The sequence below is a fragment of the Pelodiscus sinensis genome, chromosome 29 (genome assembly GCF_052426305.1).
Source record: "Pelodiscus sinensis isolate ZL-2025 chromosome 29, ASM5242630v1, whole genome shotgun sequence".
In the NCBI taxonomy this organism is placed as follows: Eukaryota; Metazoa; Chordata; order Testudines; family Trionychidae; genus Pelodiscus; species Pelodiscus sinensis.
Genome location: NC_143080.1, coordinates 15,288,524 through 15,303,639, shown reverse-complemented (window position 1 = coordinate 15,303,639; position 15,116 = coordinate 15,288,524). Strand labels below are relative to the sequence as shown.

Genomic DNA, 15,116 nt, shown 5'->3' with positions numbered 1-15,116 from the left:
CACTCCAACTGCACTGAGGAGAACACCACAACATGCTTTGAAATCCTCCACTCCATGGAACTGGTGGCATTTTTCTCCACAGCCCCCTACCTCAGCTTGGATGAAGAGTGAGTGTGTTTTCATCTGTGACTAGGTCTTGAGCCTGCACTCAGGGAAGTCAATGGCAAAACTCTTGATCATTTCAAGGGATCATGATCAGGACCCTTCAGAACAGGTTTCCTAGAGATCTATTGTTGCCATAGTAATCTGGTGCATAGCACGGTAAAGGAGTGTCTCTCAGGAGGGCATGAGATGCTGGCATTTATAGCAAATCTCAACTCTCCTACGAAATATGCCCACAGACTTCTCCAACCAGCGACATTCATGCTACATACACGACTCTGGAGATGTGCCCATCACAGACAAACGGTCCAGGCAAAAAGTTGTTCAGTAGCGTGTGTAAGAAGGAATAATAAATCTAGAATGCCGACCCAGTAAGTAACCAAGAGCATTCCGGAGTGAAGTTCACTTTACACCATTTAATCTGGTAGTTATTTTATAAGAGCACAAAGACAGTTGAGTCTGTGGAGGATTTCTTTTCAGGTCACAGCAGGCGGGAGCTGGTGCACACGGATTTTAAGCCGGCTCCCCACACAGCACCGGCTCTTGCAAGCTGCAGATCCCTCTGTATCAGGAGGCACCAGCATGGGTGGAGGTGGTGGAAAGGCAGGAGCCTGTGCTGGCAAAGATCCAGCTTAAAAGCGGTCTTGTATCAGAGGGGTAGCCGTCTTTAGTCTGAATCTGCAAACGTGATGAGGAGTCCTGTGGCACCTTACAGACTAACAGATGTACTGAAAGCTTATGCTCCATGGGCAAAGACACAATTCGTCAGATGCATGTGACGAAGTGGGTCTTTGCCCATGAAAGCTCATGCTCCAATACATCTGTTAGTCTACAAGGTGCTACAGGACTCCTTGTCCCCCTTAAAAGATGGCTACCCAGGTGAGAAGGGAAGGCAGGGGTGCAGCGGCTCTGCCTTTTAAATGTTGTAAGAGCTGCCTGGCTCTTACTACATTCAAAGGCAGAGAGGCAGCGGTCCGGCCCCGGCATGAGCCCGCCTGAAGCAATCCCGGCTCCCCCCTCTGCAGTTTACATGTAGTAGGAGCTGGGCTGCCTGCACACCTGGCTCCTACTACCTGTAAAATGCAGAGCTGCTGCAGCTCATGGACTAATTGTGTACTCGATACAAATAATTAGTCATTTCCTCAATACTTAGCATCTGTACTTGTAACATCCTTATCCTCAATACTGAATGACTTATTAAAATAAGGCTAAGCCAGTGTCCCTCACCCAGTGGTATGAGTACCCTTAGGGATACTTGGGAGAACTCCGGGGGGTACAACACCACAACTGAAATTTGGAGAAAACTGAATTTTTGTTTTAAGTTTTACAGCGCTTTCCTATTTTTGTACTTTTTACACCCAAAAATTTCATCACCTGCCTGGCTATGATTAAGTTGTTTAAACAAATGTGTTGCAACGGTAGAAAAAACATTGTGTCTGAAAACTGTAGGTACTGGGGGTATTTTTTTTTTGTTGAAAAAAGGGGGTACTTTATAAAAAAAAAGGTTGAGAAACACTGGGCTAGTAGGCTCCTAAGGAAAGAGAATATTGCCCATTTTTGCTCCTTAATGTAAGTATTTTTTAGAGACTTGAAAGCCACATGCACCCACCATTTCAAAGTCACATACAACTGGTTTAAATTCAAAAGAGACTGCGATAGCACCACAAATAGAGGGAGAAATCTGCCATGAGGTCTTTGGTGATCTCCCTGGATGCCTAATGGCATGCATTTGAATTGCGGGATTAACTACTGGGGGGAGGGGAGGTTTCTTCTGCTTTCTCAACCTAAGTCAGCTGTTAGCTACCATTTTGAACCTTTACTAAAAGGCTGCCATCGGGATTTCTACAGCGTTAGAACGGGTAGTTCACACAACTGCTGATCTTTACCAAGACCTCATTTAGAAATCTCCATTACAACTACAATAGCTTTCTGGGGTACAAAGCAAAAATCACCTATGGCAATAACACTAACTGCTCTTTGAACGTACGCCAAAAGGGAGAATCTGAGTCATTTCCCCCTTTCAGCATGACATAAGCTGGCTCAAGCTTTTCCTCAGAAGAATGTACTACTCTGAGGATGGAATTGTACTCTTTAAAGCATCTATTAAATGTTAACCTCAGTTTTAAGGACAAAGTGTCAAAGCCTACAAGTGTTATTTCCCAGATATTCTGTTAAAATGTAATTAACTGGCCAATGGGTATTGGCAGCCATAGGACTATGTACGTCACAATTCAAAATCTGAAAAACAGAAATTCCAAATAGAGAATTCGGCAGTGCTACTGGAGAACTCAAATATGTCCCTCATTAGCAAATCCACAGAGCCAGGACTTGCCCTTTAGTTTGAATGTTGACAACTTGGTGGCAGATCAAGTTTACTGGGTAGGGATCACACTTACCTATCTGTCTCTGATTTGCAATAACCCTGAGATCCTTCCTAGAATACAAGAAAGTGTCTTTATATCTCAAGAACAGACGGGGACATAGGGAAGGAAGATCTACTTAATAGGAATAAACTAATGTCCACTGAGCAGTTAAAGAAATAACCAAACTGCCAATTTAAAATATTTAAGAGCAAAGACTAGTCCCTTGCTCTGCAATAATGTAAACTAAAGTTACTGTCTTAAGAATTCTCCCCCTCACACATCTGTATGGTCACTGCTGCCAGATATTGGCACGCATGCCAAACCTCAGGGACTATAGTGGTGTGCCATATTTATCACTGAGGATGATGTGGGGTCTTGTTTCCCCAGCAATAAAGCCAAATGGGAAATACCAGTTCCCAGACTACATCACTCAAGTTTTAGTAGAGAAGAAAAATGGTCCAAAGCAAGTATGAATTAGGAAATCAAGTCTGCAAGTGCTTTATTTAATCTGTCTCCTCTACATGCTGGCAATAGGCAGAGGGTGATTCACCTTAGCTGCATCTTCTTTTCCTACTGGAATCTCTCTCCTTCAGAGAATCAGACAATAAAAAGTCCAACTTGGTTCTAAAGTGTCGTCTATAATCCACCTTTATGACTTCTTTAAAAGGGAACCATCACTGCTGCCTTTTCCTTGAAGACACTGTGCACACCTAAGGAAAAACCTTCTAGAAAATGGGCAGAGCTTTTTTAAAAAAAATTAAAATATTTTCAACGTCAATGAAAGTCCCACAGAACAACTTGCATTTCGTTTACTTTAGCACAAATGGTCCTTCTGGGCTACCTACCCTAATTTACTTTTGATAGTCTCTAAGGTGCCACAGAACTACTCGTTTTTAGAGTTACAGAGTAATTCCCCCTCAGGCTTTTTAACCTACTTTAGTAACTACTTGTATAAGTCAACGTACAGGAAGAAATGTGCTTTTGTCCTTACCTCACTTTGTTTCCTTCACAGCTCAAAGATGCTCCTAGGAAATTCTACTTTCTATTGTCTGACATCAAACTTTCAGATTAGTATTTTAAAACCTATCCTCGTATTTAAGGATAAATTGGTCCCTCAGAAGTGACTCTACCTTCAATTGTAATTAGTAAAGGTAATGGGACATGCTTAGATACTGCAAGGCACTATTTCAATTATTCCCTGGCAGTTTCAAGTTTGCTGTTCAACTCAGATCTTCTACCATGCCCCGACTGCACCTTAACACTACTGCATAGGCTACTCTCCTAAATTCAGCTTGATTTCTTCTGCTCTTAACTTTCTATAGATGACTTCCTGAACTGTTGGTTGGATGATTTCCAGGACTCATTCAATACTGGTGACAGCTGAAAATCATCAAGTGGCATCATACACTCATCAAGTGGCCAACACCAAAGAATTTTTCACCAAAAGCAGAAATCCATTTGTATAGATGAAAAGACTGTGCCAGCATCAACTTTTCCCAAAGCAGCTTTTGCTTCTGCCACCTTTCTCTCGCACAGTGGTGAACAGTCCTTCCACCCACATGAGATTGGCCATGTTCTGCAGGTCATTTTTTCCTTCGTAAGCGCCTCTAAGCAGCAGCTTTGAGAAACATATTGTCAATTCAGTCACTCCACTGTAGATCTAAGAGTTGCCATTAATAGGATTCAGAGGGATAGTTGAGTTTTTGTGTTTTTTCCAGTTATAGACTAACAGTCTTGCAGCACCTTCGAGACTAACAAAACATGTAGATGGCATCATGAGTTTTCATGGGTGCAACCCACTTCTTCAGATGAACCCTTTAATAACCCCATTCATCTGAAGTGGCTGTGCCCACAAAAGCTCACGATGCCATCTACATGTTTTGCTAGTCTCTAAGGTGCTGCAAGTCTGCTGCTGTTGATTAAGTTTTTCCATTAATATGATCTCATCCCACTGAAAGACATGGTTTTAAACAGCCTGTTGCCATACTACTGCATGCCATGCACTCAAATTTCAGCCAAAAGTGATGAAAAGGCCAAATTATATTAAAACAAATGACTGCAACAACTCCACCTATTAGTAGCCCCATGTGTCCAGTGACTAGTCAAAGTAGCCCTCATGTAGCTGTTTTTCATAATACAACAGAAACTCGTTAATTTGTACTTTGCTAATTTGCAATTCTTTGTTTTCAGACAATTAAGGTTTCACATTAAGACATTGTAGTGAGGTTTCACATTAAGACATTGTTTTACTTTTAAAACATGCTCAATACATTGCACAGTATCTAATTCTACACTTAAATGAAAAGATATTTTGCAATGCATTCGCCTTGGTTGTAACACTGTATTTATTGCTCACTTGTGGTTTTACAGAAGTGAGAAATCCACAATACTTCTCCTAGTGCCCAGCACAAATGATGTTCTCTCAGATGTACCGTCACAGAAGACCAGAATCGCCTCTCTGAGAAATGTCTCTAGACAGAGCTGCTGCTGCAGCTGTGTTGGTCCCAGGATAGCAGAAAGTAGGTGGGTGATGTAATTTCTTTTACTGAACCAATATTTGTCAGCGAGAAAGAGGCTTCTGAGCTACACCGAGCTCTCTGCACCAACAGACATTGGTTCAATACAAGATATGACCTCGTCCAGCCACAGATTTCAAACAGAAAGCTAGCTAGTACCTAAAGCTAGGCCATCAGCCCAAAGGGCATTAACAGCAGCCATCTTAGGCCTGAACTGGTAGCATTAAGAATATAGCAAGATGCCTGTAGCTATCACAGCACAGGCCACGATTTGACATCTAATCTGTTTCAACAGAGAATTTTTTAGAACTCGCCAACACAATGGAGCTCCAGGTCTTGGATATTCCTCTGAAACACTCCTCCTTGCTGCCGTAGCCACTCTTGATAAAACCAAGCACGATGGCCAGGTTCACAAGTCTCTACTCCACTGACAGTCTAGTATGTGAAGCCAGATATCCCAATTACTGCAGCCCACCATGGAGAGCCTAGTTTTTGGGCCTCAAATCACATTGCTCATTCAAAGCACTGATGAATTAAGAAGGACCTACCCACCCTCGCTAATCTCCTTTTCAGTCAGACTGCAGCCTGCTCCTGAACAGGGTTAGATTAAAGCTTAACCTTTGGATGCTGACAACAGTCACATTTCTTTCGATGACTATTCCATTATTGGCAACGGGACACATCTCAACCGAGAGCAACAAGAAGCTTCTCCTGGGGATACAGGGACATTCAAGACAAGAACATGCAAGGGCTCTGCAATGAGAATACCATGGTATTTATCTACAATGCCAGCAGCTGTTTACCTGTTTGTGAGCGTGGTCATAAGAGTTTATATGGTTGTCAAACTCTTGATGCTTTTGATACTGTTTGTCACAGAGTTCACAGTAAAAGTTTGCTCGGAGGTCTTCCAGGGCCTTGGCAATTGCCTTTTCTTTGTCGACATAATCCTGCAATATTAATGAAAGTCAGTGTTAAGTTCCTGTACAATAATCAGTGATGCTGAACAATTCCTTTAAGGAAAAAAGCCTTCATACAGAAACCTTAACATGATGCTGGTTAAAATATAAACACTGTTTCAGGGCCACTCAATGGTACAACTATGTCCTTTTACAAACTACAATGTACACAAGTGCTGGGAGGACTTGCACTATAATGCAGGGGTTCCCAAACTTTTTGACACGGGGACCAGTAAATCCATTCACAAACTTTTGGAGGACCGGTAACATTCATTTGCATATTTGCATAGTCATTAATCAAATGATGAATATTCGAATAAGTTGTTTCTGGTCCTCCCAAAGCCCCCAGTGCCAGCTTTAGCAAAGCTTTTGATACAATCACCCACAATATTCTTGCCATCAAGTTAAAGAATATGGACTGGCTAAATGGAGTGCAAGACAGACAGAAAGTTGGTTAGACCAGGGTTTCCCAAACTCTTTACTTTTTTTTTTTCCATACTGTTTTTTGCAGTCCAAAAATATAAACACATAAAAAAAGAAACTGAGAAAATACCAGACACGTGTCTGGTATTTTCTCATTAGGTCCGTTTTATTGTTACTAGATGTATCAGTTTGTAGTTTCGAACTCCCTGGCTGGTAAATGTGCTCAGGCTGCATGAGTGTGTCTACCAGCCAGACAGCTCGCACCTACTCGAGGGGGGTGTGTGTGTAAGGGGGGGGGTGCCACAATAGAATCCCCAGGCCGGACTCACTCGTGCTTTCGGGGGGGGGGGGGGGCAGCGCCCCAAGATCTACATATGGCCGGGGTCAGTCCCGCTTCCCCTGCCGCCTCCCCCCCCCCCCCGCTGCGCCTCTGGCCAGCCCCACTTCCCCCAACCTCCTCCCGGACAGCCAGTTCTCCCCCACTTCTCCTCCCAGTCTCCCTTGGCCAGCCCCGCTGCCCACATCCAGCCCTGCTTCCAGCAGCCGCTTCTCTCCCTCCACCCCCATCTTCCCCAGCCAGCTTCCTATCCCCAACTTTGCGCCCCCCCGTAGCCCTGCTTCTGCCAGCCCCCCAATCTCTCCCGGCCAGCCCTGATGGCCCAGGCAAGCCCTGCTTCCAGCAGCCGCTTCTCCTCCTCCTGATCTCCCGGCCAGCCCTGCTTCCGCCCCCCACAAATCTCCAAAGCCTGCCCTGATTCCCCTGTCCAGTGCTGCTTCCGGTGGCCGGCTCTCCCCTCCTCCTCTTCCCCCGACTTCCCCTAGCTACGCCTCTGCCGGGAGCTGGAACATCGGGCTGCAGGTTATGCCCAGGATGGCCAAGGGCTTGACGGACCCGGTGCCACACGGGCACACTGGGAGCCTGGAACACCCCAGTAGCCGGCAACCATGCTGAGGCCCGGTATTTTTTTCCTGCGGCCCGATAGCGGGCCGCAGCCCATAGTTTGGGAAACACTGCTATAATATATTCTCTTTTTAATGTGCCCTTTAATGTTCCACGTCAGCAGGCAGCATTCCAACAGAGTAATGCATTTGTTATAGCAAGCATGGCCCATGCTCACCACTCTACAGAACAGCACCTTCACAGAGAAACTTGCAATGTACAAGAGGAACTAACATTTGTGATTCTGTAGCTGGAGACTGATAGTAAGTAGAGTACTCAAAGTGTTAAGTCCACCTTATGGATGCAAATAAAGTGTGTCAGATGGTCTGAACCCATGAGAAAAGCAATTCAAATTTCCAAGACAATTAATACAAAATTTAAAAAGTGGCAGCTGCTACTTCACATAGAGCTATGCCCAAAATGCAGATTGGACCTTTTTAAATGCCCAGAGATCAACTTTATTGCCATGGAATAGAAAACTCCATGTGCAAGGCCTGACATTTCTCTCCCCACCCCCCCGGGGGAGGAATAGCTGGCGCTTTTCTAGTTCATCTTCCTTACTGAATGACATGCCAGTAAAAACACATGCACCAGCTAAGAAAAGCAATTTGGTAACGCCTCCAAGATCACGTGCATCCCTGCTGTATTTCTACCAAATTCAATTCTCTCAGGAAAGAGGCAGCCTGGTAGATTTCGTTAAAGCCAACGTATCTGTGCCTACCACAATGATGGCGGCACAAGGAGGCACACAGAAGTTGGACTTAACAGAACTATGCTCTGCAATCTCTCCTGCAAAATCAGCTGACAAACAAATGCACCTGAATTCAACATTCCAATGGTGGAGGAGATTTTGGGGGGCTGAGTCATCAGTTAGCCCCCTTAGAAAAGAGTTATTTTCTGCATAGTGGTAATGCCAAAAGGCTCTGGGTCTCATTCTCTAGTACAAATCCTAATCCAGCCAAGGACACACACAACACAAACACCATTGTTTATCTCCACAGTGCTCCAGTCCGGATCTGCTGGGTACAGCCTATAAAGGTGACTTTCCTACTACACATAAGTGATCTGGACACCAGTTACTCGATGATTAGCCAAAGTGGCTGCTGTATTTATTGTGAAATGTAGTTCTGAGCTGGACCTGCTATAGGAATTGAAAGGCTGCAACTACCTAAAATCCTGGACCTACCCATCCTTCTTCACAAACCAAATTATTCCAGTTGGCACATTAATAACAATACCAAAACCAAGGATGATTAAGTTTTGTCTTTGGGAGACGAGAAAAACATGTTTATTTCAAGCAAGACTGACTGGAAAATGTTGTACTCCCATCCTGAAGAATAGAAAGCACACTGTAGCAACAGTATTACATTGGATATATTAGAATCCTAGAATTGGAAGGGACCTCGAGAGGTTATTGAGTCCAGCCCCCTGCCTTAAGGGAAGGACCAAGCACTTTGCTAGTTTAGACCATATCTGAAAATGCCTATCCAATCTGCTCTTAAATATCTTCAGTGTTGGAGATTCCACAATTGGCCTAGGCAATTTATTCCAGTGTTTAGTCACCCTGACCATTAGAACACTTTTTCGTAATGTCCAACCAAGGGTTATAAAGTTTAGATTAATTAGCTAATCGAATAGTAGATACGATTTGCATCAACTATTCGATTAATCAATAAGGGCACTTCCAGCCTTTGAAGTGAAGCAATAACCCCAGGGCTGTTACTCCACTTCAAAGGTAAAAGCACTGCAGGGAGCACAGAGCCATCTTTCTTAAAATGTGCTGCCCAGAACTGGACACAACACTCCAACTGAGATAATCAGCGCAGAGTAGAGCGGAAGAATGACTCCTCGTGTCTTGCTCACAACACTCCTGTTAACACAGCCCAGAATCATGTTTGCTTTTTGTGCAACAGTGCAACCTAGAGCTTGAATCTATCTAGCTCTTTTCTGAACCCTGTTAAAGTCCTAATCTTCACCACATCCTCTGGCAACGAGTTCCGCAGGTTGACTGTGCACTGAGTGGGAAAAAAAACCTTCCGTTTGTTTGTTTGAAACCTGCTGCCTATTAATTTTGTTTGGTGACCCCTAGTTCTTATATTGTGGGAATAAGTGAATAACTTTTCCTTATTCACTTTTTCCACACTCGTTATGATTTTATAGGCCTCTATCCTATCCCCCTTAGTCTCCTCTTTTCTAAACTGAAAAATCCCAGTCTTTTTAATCTCTCTTCATACGGGACCTGTTCCAAACCCCTAGTCACTTCTGTTGTCCTTTTCTGAACCTTTTCCAATGCCAAGATATCTTTTTTGAGATGAGGCGACCACATCTGTACGCAGTAGTCAAGATGTGGGCATACCATGGTTTTATATACAGGCAATAAGATATTCTCTATCTTATTCTCACACCATTTCTGAGGTAAACAGTGCTTTGACCCAACCTTCAAAGCACTTGCAACTCCTCCCAGCTTGGTATCATCTCCAAACTTTATAAGAGTACTCTGTATGTCATCATCTAAATAGTTGAAGATACTGAACAGAATCCATCCCAAAACAGACCCCTGCGAAACCCCACTTGTTATGCCCTTCCAGCATGATTGTGAACTGTCAATAACTACTCTGAGAATATTTATCCAGCCAGGCATGCACCCACCTTATAGTAGCCCCATCTAGGTTGTATTTGTCTAATTTATTGACAAGGTCACGAGAGACCATGTTAAATGCCTTACTAAAGTTTAGGTATATCACGTCCACTACTTCTCCCTTATCCACATGGCTTGAAATTGTATCAAAGAAAGCGATCAGATTGGTTTGACATGATTCGTTCTTTACAAATCCATGCTGCCTGTTACCATGCTGCCTGTGAAAATGCTCTGTAGCATCTTGGAAATGGCATTTGCAAAAAGTTAAATCAGTATGAAATTAAATTCAGGGTCTAATGCAAATTTCTGTACTCAAGAAGCAATGCTTCATACCACCCAAGATTACTATGTGCTAGCATTTCCAAATATTTTAACTGCTTAAAAATACACAAACAAGAAGGTTACTCACCCTCTGCAGTAACTGACATTCTTCGAGGCGTGTCCCTGTGGATGCTCCACCTTAGGTGTTTTGGTGCTGCAGTGCGCCTGGCCGGAAGATTTTACTAGCAGTGGCTTTGACAGCTAGCTCGCACATGCGCAGAAGCGCTACAGGCTCTAGGCGGCTAATGCGCATGCGCGAGATACAGTCACCTCCGTTCCTTCTGTGCCCTGGAAAAGTATGGCAGTAATACCGAAGCAGAGGGGAGGACGGGTGGGTTGTGGAGCACCCACAGGGACACCCATCTCAAAGAAAGTCCGTTACTGCAGAGGGCAAGTAACCCTCTACTACTCTGAGTGTCCCTGCAGGTGTTCCACTTTAGATGACTATAAGCTGTTTATCCACTGGAGGTGGGAGCTTCAGACGGTGTAGTGTCCTTTTGGACCGAGGTAAGGATTGTGTCCCCGAATGCAGTTTCTCTGGACACGTACGAGTCCAGAGCATAATGAGCAGTGAACGTATGAGTGGAGGAACAGGTAGTCAATTTGCATACATCGGACAGGGAGATGCCCTGTACACAGGCTGTTGACGCTGCCATGGCCCTGGTCGAATGTGCAAAAGTTGTGAAGGTGGTTCTTTACCAAAGGTTGAATATGCTGTTCTTATGCATTCCACTATCCATTTTGAGATCCTCTGGGAGGAGATGGGGAGTCCCTGGGATTGTTCAGTGGTTGATACGAATAGCCTGTGGGTTTCCCAAATTTGCTTGGTTCTTACCAACAGAATGCAGTGGCCCTCCGTAAATCAAGTGTGTGGAGTGTGGCCTCTGTCTGGTTACCATGGGGTTTAGGAAAAAAGACTGATACATTAATAAGTTCGTTACAGTAGATAGAAGAGGGCAACTTCGGCAGGAACTTAGGGTGAGACCGGAGGACTACCTTGTCCTTATGGAAGGTGGTAAAAGGAGGGTCTGCCATGAGAACTGCAATTTCACTGACTCTCCTGGCAAATGTTATTGCCACTAGTAAGGCCACCTTCATGGAAAAGTGGAGTCTGGAGCAGGTCACCATAGGCTCAAACGGTTTAGGAGTTAAGGCCTTCAGAACCAAATTGAGGTCCCAGGCTGGAGCCAGAGGTTTGACTGGTGGATTAAATGTTCTGCAATTCTTTGAGGAACTTTTTGGTCATGGGATGTGTAAATAGCGGCTTACTGTATATTGGCTGATGTAAAGTGGTTATGGCAGAAAGGTTATGGCAGCTCCATCAGGGAGCTGAGTGAAAGCCCCAAATTTTTGAGTTTGGTTATGTATTGTAAGACTGCAGGTAATGGAGTTGAGATCGTGGAAGTGAGACCAGGTGGAGAATCGACACCACTTGTCCAGGTAAGTTTTGCGAGCGGATGTTCTCTGACTGCTAACGAGGATCTGTTGGATTTCATCTGTGCATTCTGCTTCTAGTGAAGACAGACATTGAGGAGCCAGGCCTGAAGGTTCAGGGTGTGGAGATGAAGATGCTGAAGAAAACCGTGACACTGAATGAGGAGATGTGGGAGCTGTGGAAGACGTCATGGGCGATCAGCTGACATTTGTAGTAGGTACATATACTACGGTTGTCTCGGCCAGTCCGGCGCTATCAGTATGACATCAGCATTGTCTAAGCGCACGTTGGTGACTACTCGATGGAGAAGCAGTATGGGGGGAGGGAAGCACATAGTAGGGCTGTCCTCCAGTGTATCGTGAATGCGCCCCCTAGGGATTGTGTTCCAATGCCCGCACGTGAACAGTAGCGTGGACACTTTTCATTGGCACTGGTGGCAAACAAGTCGATCTGCAGGAAGCCCCATTGTGTGACGATTTGATGTAGAATGATGGGGTCTAGTTCCCATTCGTGACTCACAGGAAAGTTCCTGCTGAGGCTGTCTGCAGTTATGTTGTCTTTGCTGGGGTGTATGAGACACAATGAACATGTTGTGAGCTATGCACCAAGTCTATAACCAAACTGCCTCTCTGCAGAGGGGGTAGGACCTGGCCCCTCCCTGCCTGTTTATGTAGAACATTGCAGCTTGGTTATCCGTAAAGATCTGCACTGTGGAGTTGGAAATATGGCTCATAAAATGCCAGCAGGCATAGTATACTGCCCGAAGCTCGAGCTCACTGATGTGCATCGTGATCTCTGTGTGGGTCCACCATGCTTGTGTGGTGAGGGTACCCAAGTGAGCTCCCCAGCCCTGTATGGTGAACGATGGGGCTTGCCTCTGGAAGCGGACCCCAGTGCACATATTTTGTACTCCTGACTGCCATTGGAGGGAGCATTTGACCATGTTTGGAAGTGAGACCAGCTTGTGTAGGCTGTTTACCCAAGGTCTGTATACTGTGCTCAGCCAGTGTTGTAGAAGCCTCACGTGTAATCTGGCATGCGGGACAACTCTCGTCGCTACTGCCATATGGCCTAGTAGCTGGAGACCCAACCTGGCAGGACAGTGTGGAGCTGTGGTTTGAAGTTGTACTAGTTGGGGTAAGGATGCGATAGCACAGATGCAATCGAGTTGAGCTCCTATAGACTCTAGTACTGGGGTTGGTTGGAGCTGCATTTGGTGAGGTTGATTTGGAGGCCAAGTGAACAGAACAGTGACATGGTGGCCATGACTGAGTCCTGAGTTTCCTGGAACGACTTGCCCCTTACGAGGCAGTCATCGAGATACGGATAAATTGACACTCCCTGTCTTCGCAGGTGGGCTGCCACAACTGCCAAGGATCCTGGAAGAGACCCCTGCACTGTGGATAGGCCAAAAGGCAGTGCTGTGTACTGGAAATGTCCCTGCTGTGAATCTTAGGTGCCTCCTGTGCGCAGGGTGCATGGTGTGACGATGCACTGGGGAGCCCTGACCCTGCACCTCCGTCCACAGCCAGCCCATAGAATAGAAGGTCTCTTGGTTCTCAGATACAGCACAGCACGGGCTCGATGAGGACATAGGAGTCAGGGTAGACAGCCTTAGTCCCCTTGGGGAGGAGCGTTTCACAGGCCCTTGAACCCCCCCGTACTCGCCTTAGTCTGCTCCTTTCATGCTTCCCCCAACCAAGACTAAGCAACCCCCAGCAACTGGTCCCTGAGCCCCAGGCAACTCTGCCTCCTGCATTGTCCTGCTCCCAGACCAAAGGTGAATCTTTTGTCATCTGATCCCCAGGAGGTGAGACACTGACATACTTCCACAGAGTCTCATGCCTGGCCTCTTCCTCCCCATGCAGAGAGAGCTGCAAAAGGGGGAGGAGGAGAACTGAGGTACACCCACCCTCCCACCCACCAACAGCACCCCCGCTTTGTCACATATGGGAACATGGAAGTATGCGTCTTGGAGGTCAAGAGTCGCCAGCCAATCGCCTTTGTTGAGGGAAGGCATGATGGTGGAGAGGATAACCATCTTGAAGCATTGGCACAGGACATATCTGTTGAGTGCTCTGAGAACGAGAATGGGTCTCCAGCCCCGACTTCTTCTCTGAGAGAAAATATCAGGAGTAGAAGCTTGTGTTTAGATACTGTTGTGGGATTCTTTCCACTGCATTGATATGGAGCAAGTGGTAGATCACTTGACACAGAATACTCTCATGAGATGTGTCCCTGAAGGGGGATGGGGTGGGTGGTTGGGTTTGGGAGGAGATAGTCTGGGTACTTCCTATCACATCCAGAACCCATTTGTCTGTCGTTACGAGGCATCTCTGATGGTAAAATGGTGCTAATCCGTGGTTGGATAATTGGGTTGGATAAAAGGAGGCTTGGGTGAGGGAAGACGAATCAGATGGCTCTCAAGCAGTCCTTCAGAATCTTGGCCTAGAGTTAGAGGGCTGAGATGGAGTAGGTTGGTCGGCTGGCTGTAGCCTTCTCTCCTTACACTGGCGCTTTTATAGGGTTGTATTGTCTTTGAGAATGACCAAAGAGAGAAGGTCTGTATCTTTGAACATAAGGTTTGTTTTGTTTGCGTTTTGGTGCAGGAGCCAGGATGCCCAGCATTTTAAGTGTGGCCCTGGAATCTTTGAGGGAGTGTAAAGAAACATCTGTGCCATCAGCGAACAGCTTCAGGCCCTCGAACGGAAGGTCCTTCTTTGGGAAACCAGAGAGGTGGAGCCAGAAAGCTCTTTTCATCGCCACAGAGATGACCAGGGCTCATGAAGCTGAGGCAGCTGAGTCCAAAGCAGCTTGGAGAGCTGTTCTGGTGATCAAGAGACCCTCGTTAGTGTTTTCTCTCCTTTGTTCTGTTTTTTCCCCCTCTGGGAGGAACTGAATAAAATCAGCGATTTGCTCAAATATAAGAGGAGTGTATTTCGCCAGCATCACGGTATAATTAGCGCTAAGTAGCTGTAGGGAGGCAGAGTACGACTGTCTGCCCATTATGCCTAGACATTTCTACTCTTTATCCGGAGGCCATGCCCCGCTCACTCTCAGATTCAGTGCCTCAGTCGCTATGGAGTTAGGGGAGGGATGTGAGAATAAAAACTCAGCACCCTGAGGAGTCGTGTAGTATTTCCTATCTGCCTTCTTGCCCACTGGGTGAATGGTGGCGGGTGTTTGCCAAAGTTGCTTGGCGGGATCCATGGGGAGAGCGAGCCTTGTGAATGGAGCGGTCTGGACGATGCTCACACATTTATGCTGGGTCTCCGGCAGTGGTTAACGAGACCTCGAGGACCTCAGCTACCCTCTTGGAAAGCCTTGAAATCATCCCCAGAGGGAGTGTGGAGGCATGCGTGTCCCCTGGGGAGGGAGGAGATAGCTGTGTAAGTGGGTGAGAGGAGTTTAGTGGATTCCTT

At 45.8% G+C, this 15,116-nt stretch overlaps 1 protein-coding gene across 5 annotated transcripts in view; it reads right to left on the bottom strand.

Annotated features, from left to right (window-relative positions):
• GPATCH8 (G-patch domain containing 8) overlaps window positions 1-15,116 on the bottom strand; it is a 97,757-nt gene that overhangs the window by 18,927 nt on the left and 63,714 nt on the right. For all 5 annotated transcript variants that reach the window (XM_075911255.2, XM_075911254.2, XM_075911257.2 and 2 more), the window contains one exon: window positions 5,785-5,928. In XM_075911255.2, the coding sequence (XP_075767370.2) occupies window positions 5,785-5,928 (144 nt within the window). The remainder of the gene's footprint in view (window positions 1-5,784; window positions 5,929-15,116) is intronic.